Source organism: Chelmon rostratus, chromosome 16 (assembly GCF_017976325.1).
Source record: "Chelmon rostratus isolate fCheRos1 chromosome 16, fCheRos1.pri, whole genome shotgun sequence".
Lineage (NCBI taxonomy): Eukaryota > Metazoa > Chordata > Actinopteri > Chaetodontiformes > Chaetodontidae > Chelmon > Chelmon rostratus.
Window position 1 is genome coordinate 10128865 of NC_055673.1, and position 18812 is coordinate 10147676.

General features: G+C 39.8%; 3 protein-coding genes across 3 annotated transcripts; all 3 read left to right on the forward strand.

Annotated features, from left to right (window-relative positions):
• The first annotated feature begins 2717 nt into the window (after positions 1-2717).
• Positions 2718-5217, forward strand: LOC121620138 (transcription termination factor 1, mitochondrial). Its single transcript, XM_041956093.1, has 2 exons — positions 2718-2789; positions 3484-5217. The coding sequence occupies exon 2, from the start codon at positions 3534-3536 to the stop codon at positions 4692-4694; it is 1161 nt and encodes a 386-aa protein (XP_041812027.1). The 5' UTR covers positions 2718-2789; positions 3484-3533; the 3' UTR covers positions 4695-5217.
• Positions 5218-5449: 232 nt separating this feature from the next.
• On the forward strand, positions 5450-12203 carry dus3l (dihydrouridine synthase 3-like (S. cerevisiae)). The gene is made up of 16 exons (XM_041955608.1): positions 5450-5735; positions 5909-6016; positions 6889-7150; positions 7250-7601; positions 8026-8102; positions 8190-8285; positions 8467-8508; positions 8725-8877; positions 9051-9167; positions 9559-9624; positions 9732-9842; positions 10271-10367; positions 10578-10653; positions 11003-11191; positions 11709-11837; positions 11931-12203. The coding sequence occupies exons 2-16, from the start codon at positions 5940-5942 to the stop codon at positions 12001-12003; spliced, it is 1917 nt and encodes a 638-aa protein (XP_041811542.1). The 5' UTR covers positions 5450-5735; positions 5909-5939; the 3' UTR covers positions 12004-12203.
• Positions 12204-12902: 699 nt separating this feature from the next.
• LOC121620019 (zona pellucida sperm-binding protein 4-like) lies at positions 12903-17475 on the forward strand. Its single transcript, XM_041955955.1, has 12 exons — positions 12903-13056; positions 14113-14475; positions 14575-14684; positions 14795-14963; positions 15062-15184; positions 15288-15460; positions 16082-16179; positions 16374-16522; positions 16655-16832; positions 16919-17054; positions 17321-17395; positions 17467-17475. Exons 1-12 carry the CDS (start codon positions 12903-12905, stop codon positions 17473-17475), a joined length of 1737 nt encoding a protein of 578 aa, XP_041811889.1.
• Positions 17476-18812: the final 1337 nt, after the last annotated feature.

Here is an 18812-nt window from a genome sequence, read left to right on the forward strand (position 1 = left end):
AAATAATTATACAATTAAAAGTTGTTATTATGTTATTGAGTTGAAATTCCTCCAGCAGCCATAACATTGAAAATTGTTTCATCTTTTGTCATTTTCTTTGTCCATTGAATTATTGTACAATTACATTTTCTGTAAATTTCAACATTGTCATGAATATTATTCTGTTGGAGAAATGCTTGAGATAGGAGAATCTCATATTAGATACTACCTGTTTGATCTATTTTTCCCCTTAAAAACACTCATATTAAATATCACGAGTCTAAAAACATAAACAAGCTTGTGTGAAGTACTGTACTAATGTAATGCTTGTGTATTTGTAGAATGTAAACTCAATCTCAGGCTGATAAAAAAAACCCCCTCCAAATTCACAGAAACAACATCATTCCTGTCCACAGTTTAAGATATAGCCCTAATGGGAACTAAACAAAGGCTAATGTAAGACAATACTTTAAATTAAAGTAATGGTAGACTACAGCTCTATCACTGCTTACATGAGTAAAAGAAATGACTGTCTCATAGAAAACCTGCAGACTCCAGTAAAGTATTTAAGTGTGAGAGTTTCTCCTGTTTCTGGAAACATTCAAAACATACCAGCTGCAGCGGCAGGAGAGGATGCTCTGCGTCTTCGGCTGACAGGAGCTGAACAGCTTATAGTCTGGCAGATTTTGAATTCCACCCATCTTCTTTTGGACATTCTTACTAATTTGATCCCACCCGTGAGCACCCGCTGTCTGTGCAACAGCGTCTACAGGAACCACAGAGCGTTTGAAAGTTTCACCAGCTTCTAAATTATTGATTCACTGAAGGAGTACAGTGTCAGCAGTTACCCGAGCAACTCCACCAAGTAGACCACGGTAAAAGGATCAGGACAGAGTTGTAGTTAATATTAAAAACACAACAAAGACATATACATGCATGAAGAAACAAAATTTTAAAAACACAAATTCACTGAACATTTCCAAGAGGTTCAGAGAGAACAAGAAAATGGGAACAATGAAATTAAAGAGCATGGCTTACAGGAAGGAGAGCTTTATTACCACACTTGAAACTTCATTGAGGTAAATAGGGAGCAGAAAATGATAGACACTCTTCTTTAGCATTTTTGCTATTAATATGTGCCATTGTGCTTGTCTGTGTTACCTGAACATGCACGGGCCAAATGTCTAACATGACCTTTAACTTTAGCCAAGCTGTGGCCTGGAGCCACTGTAAATTGCAAAAGATGTAATACATACAAATTTATCTCATAGGAGAACATTCATTTTCTCTTATTAGTGAACTTTTCTCCTCTCATCTTTTGTCTTCCACTGAAAATCCTTGAAACAGGCAGAAACAGAGACATAACATCATTATGCAAATAGGCAAATTAGGCAAAAGGGCTTTGGACGAGAGTGGGGAAAGAGGAACAGTGTGTGGTAATGAAAAATAAACCGTGTCCTGTTGATGATAGAGACAAAATAAAATTGAGACCCTATCATGGAGGAAGCTGCTTTCACTACAACACCAAAGTCACTTCAATCTAAGAGCAGCCGGCGTGAACGCTCATTTGCATAATGAAGATGTCACTGTGCTCCGTTAAAATATTCATGAGTGGCGGGACTCATCAGTAAAGAGACACAATGGGTCAGTAGGTTTTTCGGTGCTAAGCTGTGAGCCACACCACATGGCGAATGCTTTCAGCACAAGAACATCAGCTGTAGGTCTGACACGAATTAAGTACTAATGCCTGACACAACACAGAGTCTAATATAATCTACAACTATTTATTTTCATGATTATATTGAAAACATTATGCTTGCCAGGTATCATAATGCACATATGCATGGACTAGAAAATCCCATTGCACTCTTTGAAAGTGACTGAATACTTGAGTTTTACCTCTATTTGAATTAATTCACAGTGTGCATTCTGTGCAAAATAGCAATGCAGTTAAGAGCGAACAGAGAGGTACTACACTCAATATTGTTTCTGTGAATTGTGAGGATGTTTCATGACCTAAAGAGGAGGTCAATATCCACTCATAATTGATAAATGGTGACTTTTGAATGCTAATTCTATCTTTCAGCCTTTTTTTTTTTTTTTAAATAACTTTTGGCAAATATTAAACTGAATTAAAGTGACTCAGTGTATCTTCACAAGAACTACAGTACATCCTGGCAGTGTGGAGAAGGTCTTGAACCATTTATTCATCAATTATGGAGATAAAACTGATAAAAAAAGACAACTAAAATGTTAATTGAAATTAATAAGATGAGGGGGGAAATAATCATAACATTAACATAGACAAAACATATGTGGTGGTTAGACTAAAAATGGGGTTGGAGAAATTTGGCCAAATGACCTCAGTATTTCTAAATTCCTGCTTACAGTCCTGTAAACATAGTTGGCTGATACTTCTCAATGTGCTTACTTAATAGAGACTTTAACTATAAATATTATTTTGACCTGTGTGAAAAGAGCCCCATCAATCTAAACAGCATCTATTGCTTTTGATTATATCCTTAATTCATGGTCACCCTGTAGTCTTGTGAGCGTATCCTATAGTGGGTAGAAACTTGCAAACTAAAAAATGAAAACCCTTTGCTTCCATCTAGTGGTTAAAAGTGAACAGGAACTCTATTTTAACTCCAAAACGCTAGATGGCGGTAATTTGCGAGAATTCTCCAATATGGGGGTCAGACAAATCTCGCGAGAGTTGTTCGAGGTTGCCGTTTCCGCTTTGATATGTACAGTGGTCCGACATGCTCATCAGATTAGCGTGTAGGTGATCAACAAACCAAATGTGTGGGGTAAGTTTTTTATTTATTTATGCAAGCAAACTTGGGCCATTGATGCATTGATCACGAACTGTAGGTGCTAAAATCTGTAACAGTTTCATTTGGGACGAATAACCTTCCTCAGCGAATGAATACTGAAAGTAGTGAAACGAGGGCACGAAAATTCTCTGCGACAGATTGCAGACAACAATTACAACTTTCAATTTATGCTTCTTCATTTCTTAAACTGTGAAGTCACATTTATCTCCATACTTTTACTTGACCTGTGTATGAGTTAAAAATAAGTAAAAGAAAAAAAACGATGCATTAGCAGTACTTAAAATCTCTTATCTCCAACTCTACCAGTTTCAACATGATCATGCTGCAGACATGTGTTTATCAATACTTAATAACTTAATTAAGTGTTAAGTACGGTAACAGGTGCTAGTCTGCATAATGAGTACTTCAGCTTTTGATACTATGTGCGTTTTCTTAAGTTAATCAGATCTGTAAAGGTAAAGTATCTGAGTACATATTCCATTGAGTATAGGTTAGTTAAATGATACTGTCCCAGAAATCCTCATTATTACCTACATATTAGATTGCTATGCTTATGCTGGTGCACTGTTTATGACCAAGGTAAACTCTGATAACTCTTGTTTCTTTTTGACAAGATTTCTCTGTTGTTATTTAGCTAATTATGCTATGTTTGTTTTTCTTCTTTGAGGTCCACTAAAACCAACAGTGAGTGTAACAGTGCAGCCTTCCTAATGAAAAATGGCAGCAGTATCTGGAATGAGGGCCCTCCTTGGCCTCCATCGATCAATAATGTTTCAGTGCTGCTCTGGGCTCACCCAAGTACAGTTAAAAGCCACCTACCTTCCCAGAGGGCTTTGCAGTTCTGATACTAAAGGTAATGAGCCAAAGCTGCCAGTGAACACAGAGAATGAATCTCTGTTGGAGAACCTGAATCTCATGGGCGTTGATGTGAAGATGGCACGCCAGCGTCAGCCCGGGGTGCTTCGTAAAACCTTCACTAATGAGCAAGGTCTCGCTCAGTTTCTGAAAAGCAAAGGTGCCAGCAGCAAAGTAGTCGCCAGCATCATATCCCGTTATCCCCGTGCTATCACCCGCTCACTAGAACACTTGGACCAGCGCTGGGAGCTGTGGAGAAACATCTTCAAAACTGATGCAGAAATAGTGACCATCCTGGATCGCTCACCTGAATCTTTCTTCCGCTCCAGTGATAATGCAGAATTAAAGAAGAACATCACTTTTTTGACCTCACTGGAACTAGACACCAAAGTCCTCCATCGGCTGCTGACCACAGCGCCGCGCACATTCTCCAACAGTTTAGAGCTCAACAGGCAGATGGTGGAGTTTCTGGAGGACATCTGTGCTGAACTTGGCGGGAAGAATCCACAACAGTTTCCTAAAGCTGTCATATCCAGAAATGTTTACATTCTCACCCGAAGCACAAAGAGAGTCAAGACAAACATTGAGATCCTGAGAACTTCTCTTAAGTTGGACGATTCAGAGCTGCTTGCTCTTTTTCAAGGCCCAGGGGCAGAAATTCTGGGCCTTTCCAATCAATATCTGAGGAAGAATTTTAACAGTCTTCAGCAGAAGATGGTTTCACTTCGCTGTCAGAAAGCTGATATAAAAAAGCTGATCATTAGCTATCCAATGGTTCTGTATCCTGGGCCGAACACGCTGAGCTCCAAACTGGATTGTCTTTTAAAAGGAGGAATAACAATAACACAGATACTGGAAAAGCCTAAGGTCTTAGACTACAGCACACAGAACATTATAGGGCGGCTAGAGGAGCTGAAGAGAGTGGGATATGACTTCCAGAAGAATGGCATCAGCGTGCTGGACTCCAGCCGAAAGCGATTTGCTGCCAAGATAGAAAGACTTGCTGCCTCACCAGATGATTGAATGTCTGTATTATGATGTTACATAATGTTTGCTACTGCTTGTATTGGTGCGCTAACAATAGTTTCAGTATCCACTCATCTGCCGAATGTGTTTCTTGATGAATCATTAGGTCCCTAAAGTGTTAGAAAATTGTGAAAAATCACACTTATACCCCAGGCCTTTAAATTTCTTGCTTTGTCCAATGAGTGATTCAAAAACCCAAAGAGAAGCTAAATTTACTGTCACATAAGGCAACCAGCAAGTCTTTACAAATGAGAAGCGAAAGTACATTTTTGGCTGATCAATGACTTGAACAATAAAGCAAGTATCAAGACAGTGGCTGCCCAATTTTTGGTTGATTGACTAATCGCTCTAATATCTAGCTATTTATTGACAAAATGCTATTTTTGTAGTGCTGACACACTTCCTCCCCTTTTTGTGCACTTGTGTTGCTCTGAGAATTTTTTCCTGGTCAAAGATATATAAATCACATGTTAGATAGCTGTTGGAATTCATGTGATAATGCAATCTTGAAATAAAGAAAAGTAATTACAGATATGAGTTTTTTTTTTAGCAACATCAAAGATGGATTTTTGTGCCATTTTAAAGATGAAACATGTTCTGTACAATTAACAGAGTTAATCTGGTTCCTTATCTGAGGTTCTATCCCTGAACCACAGACCTCCGTTATATATGTTATTGTATATATTACATATATTTTAAACAGAAGACTGGGAGACGCACATACCCGGAACCAACGTGTGTCGGCAAATACACCACGGATCTTACCAAACTGCTGCACAACCATTTCCTCATGCTGTTGGGATTGTTGCTGTGCATGTTATGGTATGAGACAGAAGTATTATCCAAGTTAACTGTTTTTGTTCAGTTTTTACTCGTGAACCGATTTTTAATCGCTATAAATTAGCGTTAAATGCGTCAGCAAGCCAGTAACTGTTTATGTCAACAGCCGTTACGTAGCTGTTAGCTTGTCAGCAGGATTAGCAATATTCAGCTAAGTATGCTGCACTAACTCTACTTTGGCAACCTTAACTACAACAGGTAAGTCAATTAATTCATACTCAGATTAATCAGAGGTAGTTTATCTCGAAGTTAAAGTCAACGTATGTTAAGTAACGTTACAGTTAACGTTGCAGGAAACAATCGGTGCCTCGTTTATCGAGTTGCAAGTTAGTTGATTCAAAGTGGTCTACTGTTGTATCGACATGTTTCAGAAAAAGGATTGGGTGAGCCTGTGAAGTTGTGATGGAAAAAGCGGCGGATGAAGCCGTTGAAAAGCGGACAGATGTGGCAGTAAAAGGTGAAGCTCTCATCAAACCAGAGTAAGTAACGAGCCGTCTGTGGAACACGTGACAACTCTGGCGGAAATCACTGCAAATACTGTGAAGTGTTGTGTTTTAGTGGCAGAATCTTTAGATCCAGACAGATGTGTCTGAAAAGGTCAAAACTCCAGCAGCACACCTAGTATGTACTGGTATGACAACTTTATTGTCATACTAACTTGTGACCTTAATAAGGATCATCCAGATCAGGATTTTAAGACTTTGTCTCTTGTTCATGCATTTTGTAAGTAGGTGAAGTCCCTTCTCTGCATCACTTCTTTTCTTTCACCTCCCTCTTCACCATGCCAGTCCCTTATAATGTTTGATCTCTCCAAACACTAAACCAAACTGCATCTTGTTCTCATCCTCACATCTTGCAATCTGAATAGAGTAATCCAGCAGAGAACCATGGACCCCTTCCCCCTTAACATTTCACACCACACACTGCTTTGTCTGATTGAAACAACAGCACTACACTGTCAGCAAAAAAAGAAAAAAAGCCTTAGCCTCTATAGTGAATGCACTTGACTCTATATAGGAAATATAGAGTATGGACTTGCTCCAATTTTGTGAGAAGTGGCTAGTCTATATCAATAGTCCCTATTGCAATGTTATCCATTGAGTAATTTATGTGATACTAGAGCAGTGAGCAAAATTCTTACACTTCCTTGTATTGATAAATCATCTTTTCTATTGTATGATGCTGTAAAAATACATATGAAGACTACTACATTAATTGTAATACATGACTTAAAACTGAGGACAAGGCGCCATTTCACACACTGGCTTCAAGTCATATTTTGTATGCCTGGTTGTTCTACCACCAAACTGACAGGTTGGTTTTATGTTTCTTTTGCTTCTTGTTTTTGCAGATTCCTGACAACCAAAGAAAAATTTCATGGGTTTGTAGATTCTGAGTGGCAGGGCCCAAAAGGAGAGAAGGCCAGTGAAAATGATAAGGTTGAGGAGACGTCTGTTGAGGAACCGGATGCTAAAAAGCTAAAACTGGATCCTGAGGAGAGAAATAAAGCAGGAAAACCAGACGGTAAAAGACACCGGGGACAGAATAAGTCAAGGCCTCACATAAAGCCTACCACCTATGATGAGAAACGGCTGTGTCTCTCAGTCATTCAGGTATGAAAATGTCCCTGACTATCCACAAAATCACATGCATTGCTTTTTGATCGCTATGTCAGCTGGTAGTTATTGTCCTGACTTTTTCCATCCATGCAGGACAATAGAGAATGCCCCTTTGGAGACAAATGTTGCTTTTATCATGACGTCGCAGAGTACTTGGCCACTAAGCCCACCGATATCGGAGAAAGCTGCTACCTCTATGACACATTTGGAAAGTGTACCTACGGCCTCTCCTGCCGCTTCGCCAAGGCTCACACTACACCTGACTTCAAAACCATGGAGAACGCCGAGCTAATTAAGGCCTACGAGGGCAGGAGTGTGGTGAAGAATGTCCTGAGCAAAGACCTCCAGAATCGTCTGAGGAAGCATTCAGTGGCCTTCAACAAGTCAGCAGAATACCTCAAAACACTTTCAAACAACAAAGACAAAAGAGAACAGCCGGGAAACGGTAAGACGACCAAGAGGTTTTAGAAAGCACACACTGCTCCTTTTAAGAATTCATTCTGATAATGAGTCCGTTAAGTGGTTTGAAATAATACCGTAGCTGACAGAAGTGCAGTAATCAGCAGCAAAAAGGAAGTGTCTTTGAAGTGAGTCGCTGATTGGAGCTTTCATTTAATCACTTCACCTAATTTAAGTCAGGCAACATGTACGCAATCTCCTAATCATTTGAGTTGAACAGGTGTTGAGTGATACCCTTTATCCTTGATTTAAGAGCTACTTATTTACTTGTTGTTGCTGCTCACTGGAACAGGCGTTATGTTTCCAAATATTCAGCATTTTGAGACATTAATGCAGCTATCTTTTGATAAATTTTGCCATTTAAATAGATGTAAATTTAGTGTTATAACTCAGTCTGTTGATGTACCTAGGTGATGCTTGTGCAGCTGAATTATCTGCGGATCAGACAGGAGGGGAGCAGCACGTGTCTCCTGAAGCAGAAAAACAGGTACAAACCACTATTCAGTGCACTACCTCTGATATATATATATGTATGTGTTTTACAAGTATTTGTACACGTTTGCTTTGTGACCAGCCACAGGCCAGCCAGGATAAACAGCCTCCAGTGAAGACTGTTGGCCCACTGACGGATGTCGATGTCATCAAGTTGCGCCCGTGTGAAAAGAAACCGGTACATCTCAGACCACCATCTTTCCTCCAAAATCATATATATTTTAAGTATAGTTGTGCAGCTGAATAAAAGCCAGCTGATGCTGATAAGTATTTAAGAGGATATTTGCACATATTAAATCTCTGCACTAGTATTGTGGGTTGATGTCTAAGGAATGAGTTTTTTTGTCTCTGTGTTCAAGGTGGATTTTCAAGACAAACTCTACCTTGCTCCTCTAACAACTGTGAGTACAACCAGATGGAATTGAGTGCTAAAGTTTGATGTGTTATTAATGTAGTTATATGTTTAATACTGCCAAACAAGTCAATGTTTGTGTCATCTTAGACAAGAGTTTATTTAAAATTTCATTCTAAATAGCCAATAATGTGCCAAGTTGTATCAAATGCTGGCCCTTAACTAAGATTTTGACCAGGCTAAATGATTCCCTCTCTTTCCTCAGTGTGGAAATCTGCCTTTCCGTCGTGTGTGCAAGCGCTTTGGAGCAGACATCACCTGTGGGGAGATGGCCATGTGCACAAACCTGTTGCAGGGGCAGCAGTCAGAGTGGGCCCTCCTGAAGCGGCATGAAAGTGAAGATGTTTTTGGCGTCCAGGTGATGTCCTCATAGATTGCTGAGACTCTTCAGAACTCCTCAGAGTAGTTGAATGACTCTGTTTGTGTCGCTGTTATTAAACATGGCTCGTGCATGTTTATTTCTTTGTGAGGAGCAGTTTTTTTGTGAGTGTGGAGATTTTCTCAGTAATGACGTCCAAATTGTGTCTGCAGGTGGAGGGCTGCTTCCCCGACACCATGACGAGGTGCGCCGAGCTCATCAACAACAACACTGATGTTGACTTCGTGGACATCAACTCTGGATGTCCCATTGACCTTGTCTACAAAAAGGTAAACCAAAAGAAACTAAGTAGTCTTATTCAGATTCAGGAAAAGTAACACTGTGGTTTTGCTTCTTTACGTTTCCCTCCCTGCTGTGTAAATTGCAGTTTTATACACTCGTGCTGCATTGTGACATTTTTTTTTGAATCAGTAATTGTAAACCTTTCTGTGCCCTCTGTGGTTAAATTAGGACCCACTTAAAGCTTAAAATCAGCATCTTCTCTTTTGTTTGCCCAAAATAAAAGCTTCAAAATATTCCTGTAGAAGTAACATGGTACCATGATGAGTGAGAGCTTCACAGTCAGACAGACTTTTGTGTTTTATGATCGAGTGTATAAAGCATCGATATATCAGTGTGACAATCTCTAACAGATGGTGTTTGTTTGCATTCCTTCTTCAGGGTGGAGGCTGCGGCTTGATGACACGCACCAGAAAGTTCGAACAGATAATCAAGGGAATGAACTACGTAAGTGTGGATCTTCTGACGTAACGTAAAGCATTATTTAATTTTCCAGTGAAGGATATTTTAGATTAGTTTTTTGGCTGTTAAAACATGACTTTTTCCTCCTGAAGGTTCTTGACGTTCCTTTGACAGTCAAGATCCGCACAGGTGTTCAGGAGAAGAGCAACGTAGCACACAAGCTCATCCCTGAGATGAAAAAATGGGGCATCTCAATGGTCACAGTAAGTCTTGTAGTAGAAGAGACATGAATAAATGATGAGAGAGATAAAAAGATAGAGGGGTTTTAACAACCTGAAAAGGTTCTTACCCTAAGATTATATTTATTACTAGTCATCATAGCACACATCTAGAAAATATAAAATCAAAGGGAGTCAAATTCAAGATTTTGCAGGTTAAAGGCATTGTACAAGAAGTCATGTTTGTTTATCTGAAGCTGGGATTTGTTCCCATTATGCTTTTTGTTTTTCTCTATTAAATCCATGTATTGGTCATATGATGTTACATCAATGAGTTTTTTTTCCCCAAGTGTCTTGTTTTTATCAGTTGCATGTGATCTGTTTTCCTCTCTTTTTGTCTGTGTCATCAAATGGGATGTGGTGTCAGCAGGAAAGCGTAATGACACACCACTGATACTGATGTTTTCCTACAGTTGCATGGCCGGTCCAGAGAGCAGCGCTACACAAAGTTAGCTGACTGGGACTACATCAAAACCTGCTCCGAGCTGGCTAGTCCTGTCCCACTTTTTGGTATGTGGATTTGTGAAGATTGCAGCCACATAGGTGCAGAACAGGGCACAGTGATACACACAATAATACAAAACTAACCTCCTCTAATGTGGAAAAAAACTCAATCTATGCATTTTTGAAATGTCTAGGTTGTAAGATCATGCTCAGGTTGTAGAACAATCATTTGTAGCTGGTGATGGGATGAACTAAGGTGACCTGTGTTTATTCCAGGTAATGGAGACATTCTGTCCTATGAAGACGCCATGAAAGCCAGAGACACTGGAGTTTCTGGGATTATGATTGCAAGGTTGGTGCCACATTAGTTACCACGCACAGTACAGACAAAATATTGGAAACACTCACCAACCAACTAAATGTCAAGTTATCCCATGGTTCCAGCTCCATTTTGCAAACACAGTTCTATGATTCATATGCTTATGCTCCATATATTTATATGGAGTTTCTGTGGTGCATAGTCAGCAGTGTATTTCTTGTGCTGTCTTGCTTTTACTGTAACAGAGGATAGAACATCCACATAAAATCCCAACCCAAGCAGTTACTCCACGCTCAGAAGTCCATTAAACTTGAATGATAGCTGAATAAAACGTTAAATCAGTATTGCATGTTTGACTTTTGTCGTGGTTGGCTCTCCTCAGAGGTGCTCTCATTAAGCCCTGGATCTTCACCGAAATAAAGGAGAGCAGGCACTGGGACATCTCGTCCAGTGAGCGACTGGACATCCTCAGGGATTTCACCAACTTTGGTCTGGAGCACTGGGGCTCCGACACGCGAGGTGTAGAGAAGACCCGCAGCTTCATGCTGGAGTGGCTCTCCTTCATGTGCAGGTGGGCAGCAACATGCATTTCAATATATTGTATTTCTTTTACTCTGAACAAGCAGGCACAAAGAGAAACGCCTGCACACTTTTGGGCTTGAAATAAGATAAGTGAGGTCTTCCTCAGGCCAAGATCTTGCAGATTTTGTCTCACTCTAAAAGAGAATTAAATTATTTATTTGGGGCCTAACAGTGTGCAGACCTTTCTCCTTTGTGCCTTTTTTGTCTCACACCTGAATATTATTGCCTGGATGTGTGCACACCTGGTTCCTCTTCTACTATGAACAAGCCATATTCATCACCGTTTGTTATTTGATGTGGTAAAAGTTTGTCAATTCTTGTGGTAGAAAAGTACACATAGCTAACACCATTATTTCATTTGCACTGGCATCTGTTTAATCCCTGTTAGGGAAGATGGGGCGCTCTTCTGTCATAGCCCCACTGAGTGAATTAGGCCATTATTTATCAAAAAAAAGGAGAAGATTAATGATTATATTTCACTTTTCCCCTCCATCACTGTCTCTCAGGTATATTCCAGTGGGCCTGTTGGAGCGAGTGCCTCAGAAAATCAACGAGCGACCTCCGTACTACATGGGCAGAAACTACCTGGAATCACTGATGGCCAGTCAGCACGTTGGGGACTGGGTCAGGATCAGGTGAGCAGAAAACAAAAGCTCAAGATACACTAAGATGAACTGTTAAACTGATGTATGTACTTACCGTAACCTCTTACTTTTCCCCCTCTCCAGTGAAATGCTGCTTGGACCTGTACCGAAGAACTTTAACTTTTTGCCCAAACATAAAGCGAACGCCTACAAGTAAATTTCTTTGTCAGACTACTTAAAAAAAAATGCCTGTGCTTTTTTTTTTTTTTTAAATTGGCCCTGGAGAGTAAGATTTAAGAAAGAAAATCTATTGCATTTAAAATGATAAAGACTATGAAATACTTTATTTGACCTGTGGTGCAGTAGGAGAATACATGGGTGTTTGTGTACTTGAAATATATGCAATAAATTCTTTTGCCACACTAAGAAATGTCTGTGTCTCTGTGTATTTTTCTACTGTTGAAAGAGAAAGGTGTGATTTCTGTTTTATCATTATGGAAAAACATGTTAAAAAAACATGGTGGCATATTTTATTTAATCTATTTAAGTATTTTGTTAAATTATATTTACACACTGCAGGATAACAGAGTATTAGAAAATATAAAGCAGCACCTGAAGGAAAACAGTGTTGATTAAAATGTGTAAACATGGTGTTGTTTTCAAAATGCTAAATTATGATGATGAAAATTTGGAAATGTAGAAAACTGCTTTTTGTTTCATTATTCAAAATTCATACCTGGAAAATATGCCCAAGCTGTACCTGAATGTAGGCCTGTTCAAAGCTTGCATAAATATGCGCAATACTGTATGTAAGTTTTATTTTATGCCGACAAAAATGTGGGACACAATTGATATTGAGTGCTGAACTCTTACATTATAACATTGTGGTCAGTTCGTTTGTTTATGGGGCAGTGTAGCATCTTGGAGACATGAAACGGAACTTCCCTCCAAACAGGCGGTTTTCATTCACACACGCGCGACTTTAATTGATTAGCAGGTGTTAATTAGCAGCTACCAGGTGCGACTAATTAACTTCAAACCTCTACCACGAGCAGGGCCGCAGGCTGCGTCTTTATTCGGTGTTAAGCAGCTGCAGGAAGGCTGTCACTAGGATCCATGGCCGGGGTCAGGGTCGAGCTGCTGCTGCTGGTCGTGACTGGGGCTTCGCTGCTGGTTTCGGTCCGGGGATGGGAGCGGATCAACGAAACTCAGCTTCTTCATTTCTACCAGACAGGGCAGTGGGGCGACGCACAGAGCGCCACAACGCCAGGTGAACGACTGCCGACGACACAGCACTCAGGTAAAGAGTGTAGGTGTGCTGCAAATATCTCCATCCACTTACTGCAGCACGAGCCGCTCCACCAGATGATTAGATGTGTTTGAGCATGACCACTTAAATATCGATCTTAAAGACAAACCGGTAAAAAGTGACCAATTCCTCTGTTAAAGTAAAGATCATGAATACCATGGATTCATACCTAACTATAAATTCACAATCTCTCAGTTAAATACTTGAGTACAGTTTAATTGTGCAACTTCCATTTTTGGCATTTTCAAGTTTAAAGGTCTAAAAACCGATTATGGTTGTTGGTGAAAAGGTGTTTAAAGTTCAGAAGCCAACCCAGAGAGCATTTCCTGTTACAATGTTTAAAAAGCTGCTATAGACAACTGTGAGAAGGCTTTCTTTTCTTTTTTTTTTTGCTCACATTTCTCTGGGATTTGCAACACTGAAAATGTTTACTTGGTTGGTCTGGTATGACCAACACCATTAGCCAGTGGTGGCTAACATAAGATCAATACTGCTGTGTTACTGTTTTTTACTTGTTTTCTGGGTTGGTTTCACTGATTTAATGACACTTATTTACTTGTACTATATTAAAATTTACACTCAAATAAATAAGCCTAAAACATTGACTTTCAGTTACATTTAAACTTAATTTCATTACTTAAGTTTAGTGTAAAGGGTCATGTTTAAATGTTTGTCTATCAAGTTGAATCAGTGTGCATAAATTGAAATGACTGGACTGAATGTAAACAATTTAAGTAAATTTTGATTTACCAGATCCTGTAAGGAGACTGTTTGTGCGTGAGTGAAATGAAACTATTTCAAATTATTTAATTTATTCACATTGACTCAACATGATAGAAAAACACTGACTCAAACGTGACCCTTTACACTGAACGTATGTAATACATTTAGATGGAAAATTCAAATTCTATAGAAATGCTTAAAATCAATGTTTTAGGCTTAATTGTTTTGAGGGCATAAAACTTTAAGGAAATGGCTTATTTTACTGCAGTCACCTGTAATGACTCTCCCCTCCAGATCACAGCAGTGAGTATGACTACGGTGAAGATACACCTCCTGAGGATGTAGTCCCTGAAGTTGAAGCTGCCGCCACCGGTGATGACTTCAACCCTTTCACTGACCACAGATTTGACGAAGTAGACTCTGGTTCAAGAAACTGGGCCAGCAGTACTGAAGGTGGGTTCCAGGTGGAATTTGAAGATGCCCCTCCGAGGAGCTGGACCAGCGGTACAGATGGTGGATTCCAGATGGAATTTGTCGATGTGTCTCCAAGGACCTGGACCGGTGGTGCCAGTTCCACTGAGCTAGATGTGGATTGCAGTCAAGCTGGCTTTGAAATAACTCTGCCGATGGGTCCGTTAAATGAAATGAAAGTTTTGGGTATGAACTTGGACTTTTGTGCTTTTTTTTCTATTTTTTTAAATCAAGTCTTATTTTTATTGAATGCATGTTGTCAGTTTATTTTATTTCCCTTTGCAGGCACGAAAGATTTGCTGTCTGTCGTGGATGCTCCAGCATCTTGTGGTTATAATGTGAACTCTTTCAAGAACACTCTGACTGTACCCTTCACTGGGTGCAATGTGAAGCATGTAGAATACTGTAATGTAAGTATACTGCCACTGTCAAGCAATTGTATTTATCAATGTAGTTTTGCTTATCTGAAATTTAAAGTATGCCTTTCCCCAAATGCTCATTGCAGACTGACAGCTACAGCCTGCAGTTGTTGTATGTCGATGAGTTTGGTCAAATGAGAGTTGCCACTGCGTCTTGTGAAGGAAGTGAAGGAAAGCTTGACCCTGGCCTGTTCCCTCGCTCCAGTGGCCAGCCCAAGTCAAAGTGCAACTACGACTCACCATCAAAGGCACAGAGTGAGTGCAAACTGTATACAGCAAATGTGCTAAATACAACATTAACATCCCTTTCAGGATTGTTTTTTTTGCTAGCTGGTGAATTAATGTCATTTCAGACTGTGCTGTAACTGCCGGGGAACGGGTGACTTGTGGCAATTCAGGAATATCTTCCTCAGACTGTGAGAAGATGGGATGCTGTGTGGATTCTTCTACATCTGCTTGCTACTACCCACTGGATGGTAAGGCTTCTGTTTAGAGAGGTGTGGTATAATATTTGACATTGTTTACAGAAGGCTTCTGTATTTCAAGAGGGTTTTCTTTTTCCCCCTCCCTCCACTTTAGAGTGCACTGGAGATCAACACTTTGTGTTCACCATTCGCTCCAACTCTGCAACCATCCCTGTGGACCCCACCAAACTTGTTATTCCTGGGAGTCCAAACTGTAAACCAGTCATTGCTAATGACAAGGTTGCCATCTTTAAGTTTAAAGTTACAGAATGTGGAGCTCGTGCCTATGTAAGTTGTTTCCTTTGACTGTTTTCACAATGCTCTTTTCTTTGTTTTAGCCACTGACATGGCACTTGGCCTGAAGTGATGTCTGGCTGTAGTTGAGTTGAATGCAACAATTTCACTATCACCTTGCTCCCCAAACGGGATTGAGGATAGTGGCTTGCAGCCTCTCGGTTGACTTTGATCACCACTACTGCTTATTAACCAAGAATCTAATTTTGCAGTACCTTTTTAATTATGGGCATTTTCAACTTTATGCTGCATAGACTGGTTTTATTGTATGGAATTATGGCCATTGATGCAAGACTCCTCAACCTGACCAGCTATTGTAACAAATGGAAGCAGTATGTCTCAAGTAGAGCTCCTGCAGCTAAATTAAATTTTTAATCACTAGCCATATGGGCTTACAAAGCAAAGTTAAATTCTTGTAATTTTGACATCTTCAAATGTAACATGTTAATTCTCGAACCAATCCAAGCTGTTTAGTCTAAAAGATGATTTTTTTTTCATGGGTTTCAAGAGATTTAAGAATACATGTCAAGGAGGCTGTTCCTCAGGAAGTACATCATGCATGATGTGGAAGACCTAAAGCCAAGGGCTGAGAAAAGTTTCAACATTTCTTGACAGGACGTTGGAGAGACGAAGATCTACCTGGCTGAAGTGCAGACTATTGTTCAAGCTCTGAACCTAAAGTATGGCATCATTACACGACGTGATCCACTCAGGTTTGTGGCCTACACAGTACCCTCTTACTCTTGGCACAATTCTACTCCATGTTATTTTTCATAAAAGTGTAATATAATCTGGTCCAGCATTAAACATGCATAATGTGTTGACTGTTTAAGCTTGGCACTACATTTATGAACAGATCAGTAACCTTTTCAAAACCAACACTTTAGTTAACCCATGTCTTTTGTAGGTTCATGGTTGAATGCCGCTACAGTAAAACCGGGGCTGCTCAGCAGTCACTGGCGAGTGTTGCGTACATGGTCAAGACCCCATCTTCCAGCTTGCCATCAGAGGTCGTCTCCAACGGTTTATACGCTGTTGAACTGAGGATTGCTAAAGGTCGGGTGTTTCTGCATCGTTTCTCAAACCAAATGCAAGAAGTAGAATCTTGATCAATTTGATTGTCCAGAAGTAGCTCACAAATTGTAACATTTCAATGCGTTATCCTCCTCGTCTGTCTAATCCCAACAGATCAGACTTATTCAAGCTTCTTGCCCTCTTACCATCAGCCCTTGCGACTGCTTCTTGGCAATCCAGTCTACCTTGAGTTGTACCTGAAATCTCCAAAACCAGATGCAGTGATTCTTGTCAACTACTGTATAGCTTACCCTCGCTCTGCAAAGAATGCTCTGGTGCTTGTTTATGAAGGGTAAGCGAGACTATCTGAGCTCACTTCATGTGTATTAAAACACATCCTTACCCGGTATCCACTAATCCATATGTTTGTCTCTGCAGATGTGCCAACCCTAACGATCAAAATGTGTCCATCCTTCAAGTGAGTGACCTTCCCAAAAATCGCTACCAGAGGCGCTTCACGGTCAAGGCCTTCCAGTTTATGGATCAGAAGACAAACAAATACCTTGATGAAGAAGTGAGCATTTGGGAAGTTATTCTGGGCCTAAATGGTCATCGTATGCAACGGGTCTAGACTGAAATGAACAGCGACAGTCATGTGGTGACTTGTTCATTAAGGGGTCCTTTATGTCAGAACAATTTACCTGACGACTAAAGGAATCTTGAACTACTGTTAGGATTTTAAAAAATTCACTTGCCGTCACATAAGATTTTGTTGTGGCTACTCGTCACTGAAAGGCCATGTTTTCCCCTTTTTTATATGGCGACTTCTTTTTTTTGTAGATCTACTTCATGTGCTCTGCAGAAGTTTGTAGGCCGACAGAAAAGATGTGTGAGGAACGGTGCTTTGATGGAAAGGTGAGTCTCTAAACCTTGCAAATGTGTCCCCACCTCTGTTTCAAAGTCTCATTGAATTCTTTTGTTTCTAGGCACCATAAGGATTAGCAGCTCAAGACTTAAGAGAATAATGAATGAAGAAATAAAACCTTTTTATAATACTGTAACAGGTCTTGGTGGTTTCTGTTAAAGTAGATGTGAGGCATTGCTGGTGTAAATGCAGCGGACATGAACTTTTTTTTAACTATGTGATGCTGAAACGGAAAATGTGTGTTAAATGCAAAACAGTGCAACACCACAAACATCCAAAGTGATGCATAAACTGAGCATTAAAACCTTCATGAGTGTAGACTTCAGTACAGGACTGTTAAGCTAAGTGTACTTAATAAACTGGCCACTGGGTGTATATCAAGTACAATGTACACAACCAGCTCCAGGCTGTGGAAAGAACTGTGGGAAATGTAATTGATTCAACATCACTTCAAAGACTAAAAGTAGCTTTTCATGCTGGAGACTCTGGAGAGAAGAATACAGAGCACACTTGTGTGTTTTGGGACGATTTGTGTTGAGTTGAAACTGAGACTGGGGTTTGAATTGCTAAAGATGATTGCTGTGCTATATTAAGGTAACATGACACAGGAAAATATACAATGTGAGGATTGTTCCAAGACCTTTTTGGTGATCAAAAAGGCAGTGAGGAAATGTTGGAAAGAAGACCCCTCCCACTCAGTGATCCTGTACGATATGAAATCTATGTTCTGAGAATTCAACAACTTGGGTTTTAATGAAACATAAAAGTAGACTGCTCATAAAACTCAACACAAAATCCAAAAAGCTTTTTGTATATAGACATTTTAAGTTTTGCAACTTCCTGATACTAATTTTGGTAATTAAATTTGTTTTCTCTGGAGCATGAATGTGTTTAATGTCATACCCAAGGCCACAGAAACCCCAGAATTAATCGTGTTCATCTTGTCTGCATAATAGGATTTCCACTGCCATCCAGCGTGTACTAAGTACATTATTTCATCTGAGGTGTCACAGAAGAAAACACTCATGTAATGATGAAAAATGGATGACAGTGTTCAGTAAATTGCATTTTTTTTTCAAGTTGTCAAGTTCAGAATGCCCAAGCAGTTCTATTTGGACAGCATAAATTTGCACAGTGTTTAAAAAATAAAAATGCACAGTACATTAAATAAATGTTTCGCAGCCACTCCTACATGCTTGGAATGAGAGGGATGAGGGGAGGGGTATTCAGATGATTGCAATCTGCAACCTCACTTAAAAACAGCCACTCCTTAAGTGGAAAGTTAAATCTAATGGTGGTGCCAGATGAAAGGTCAAGTGTTCACAAAAAACAATGTAACTCATCCTACTGGCATTGTGACTGCATAAATCAAATTTCATAGTTATCCAGGTGGCAGTGAACATCTCC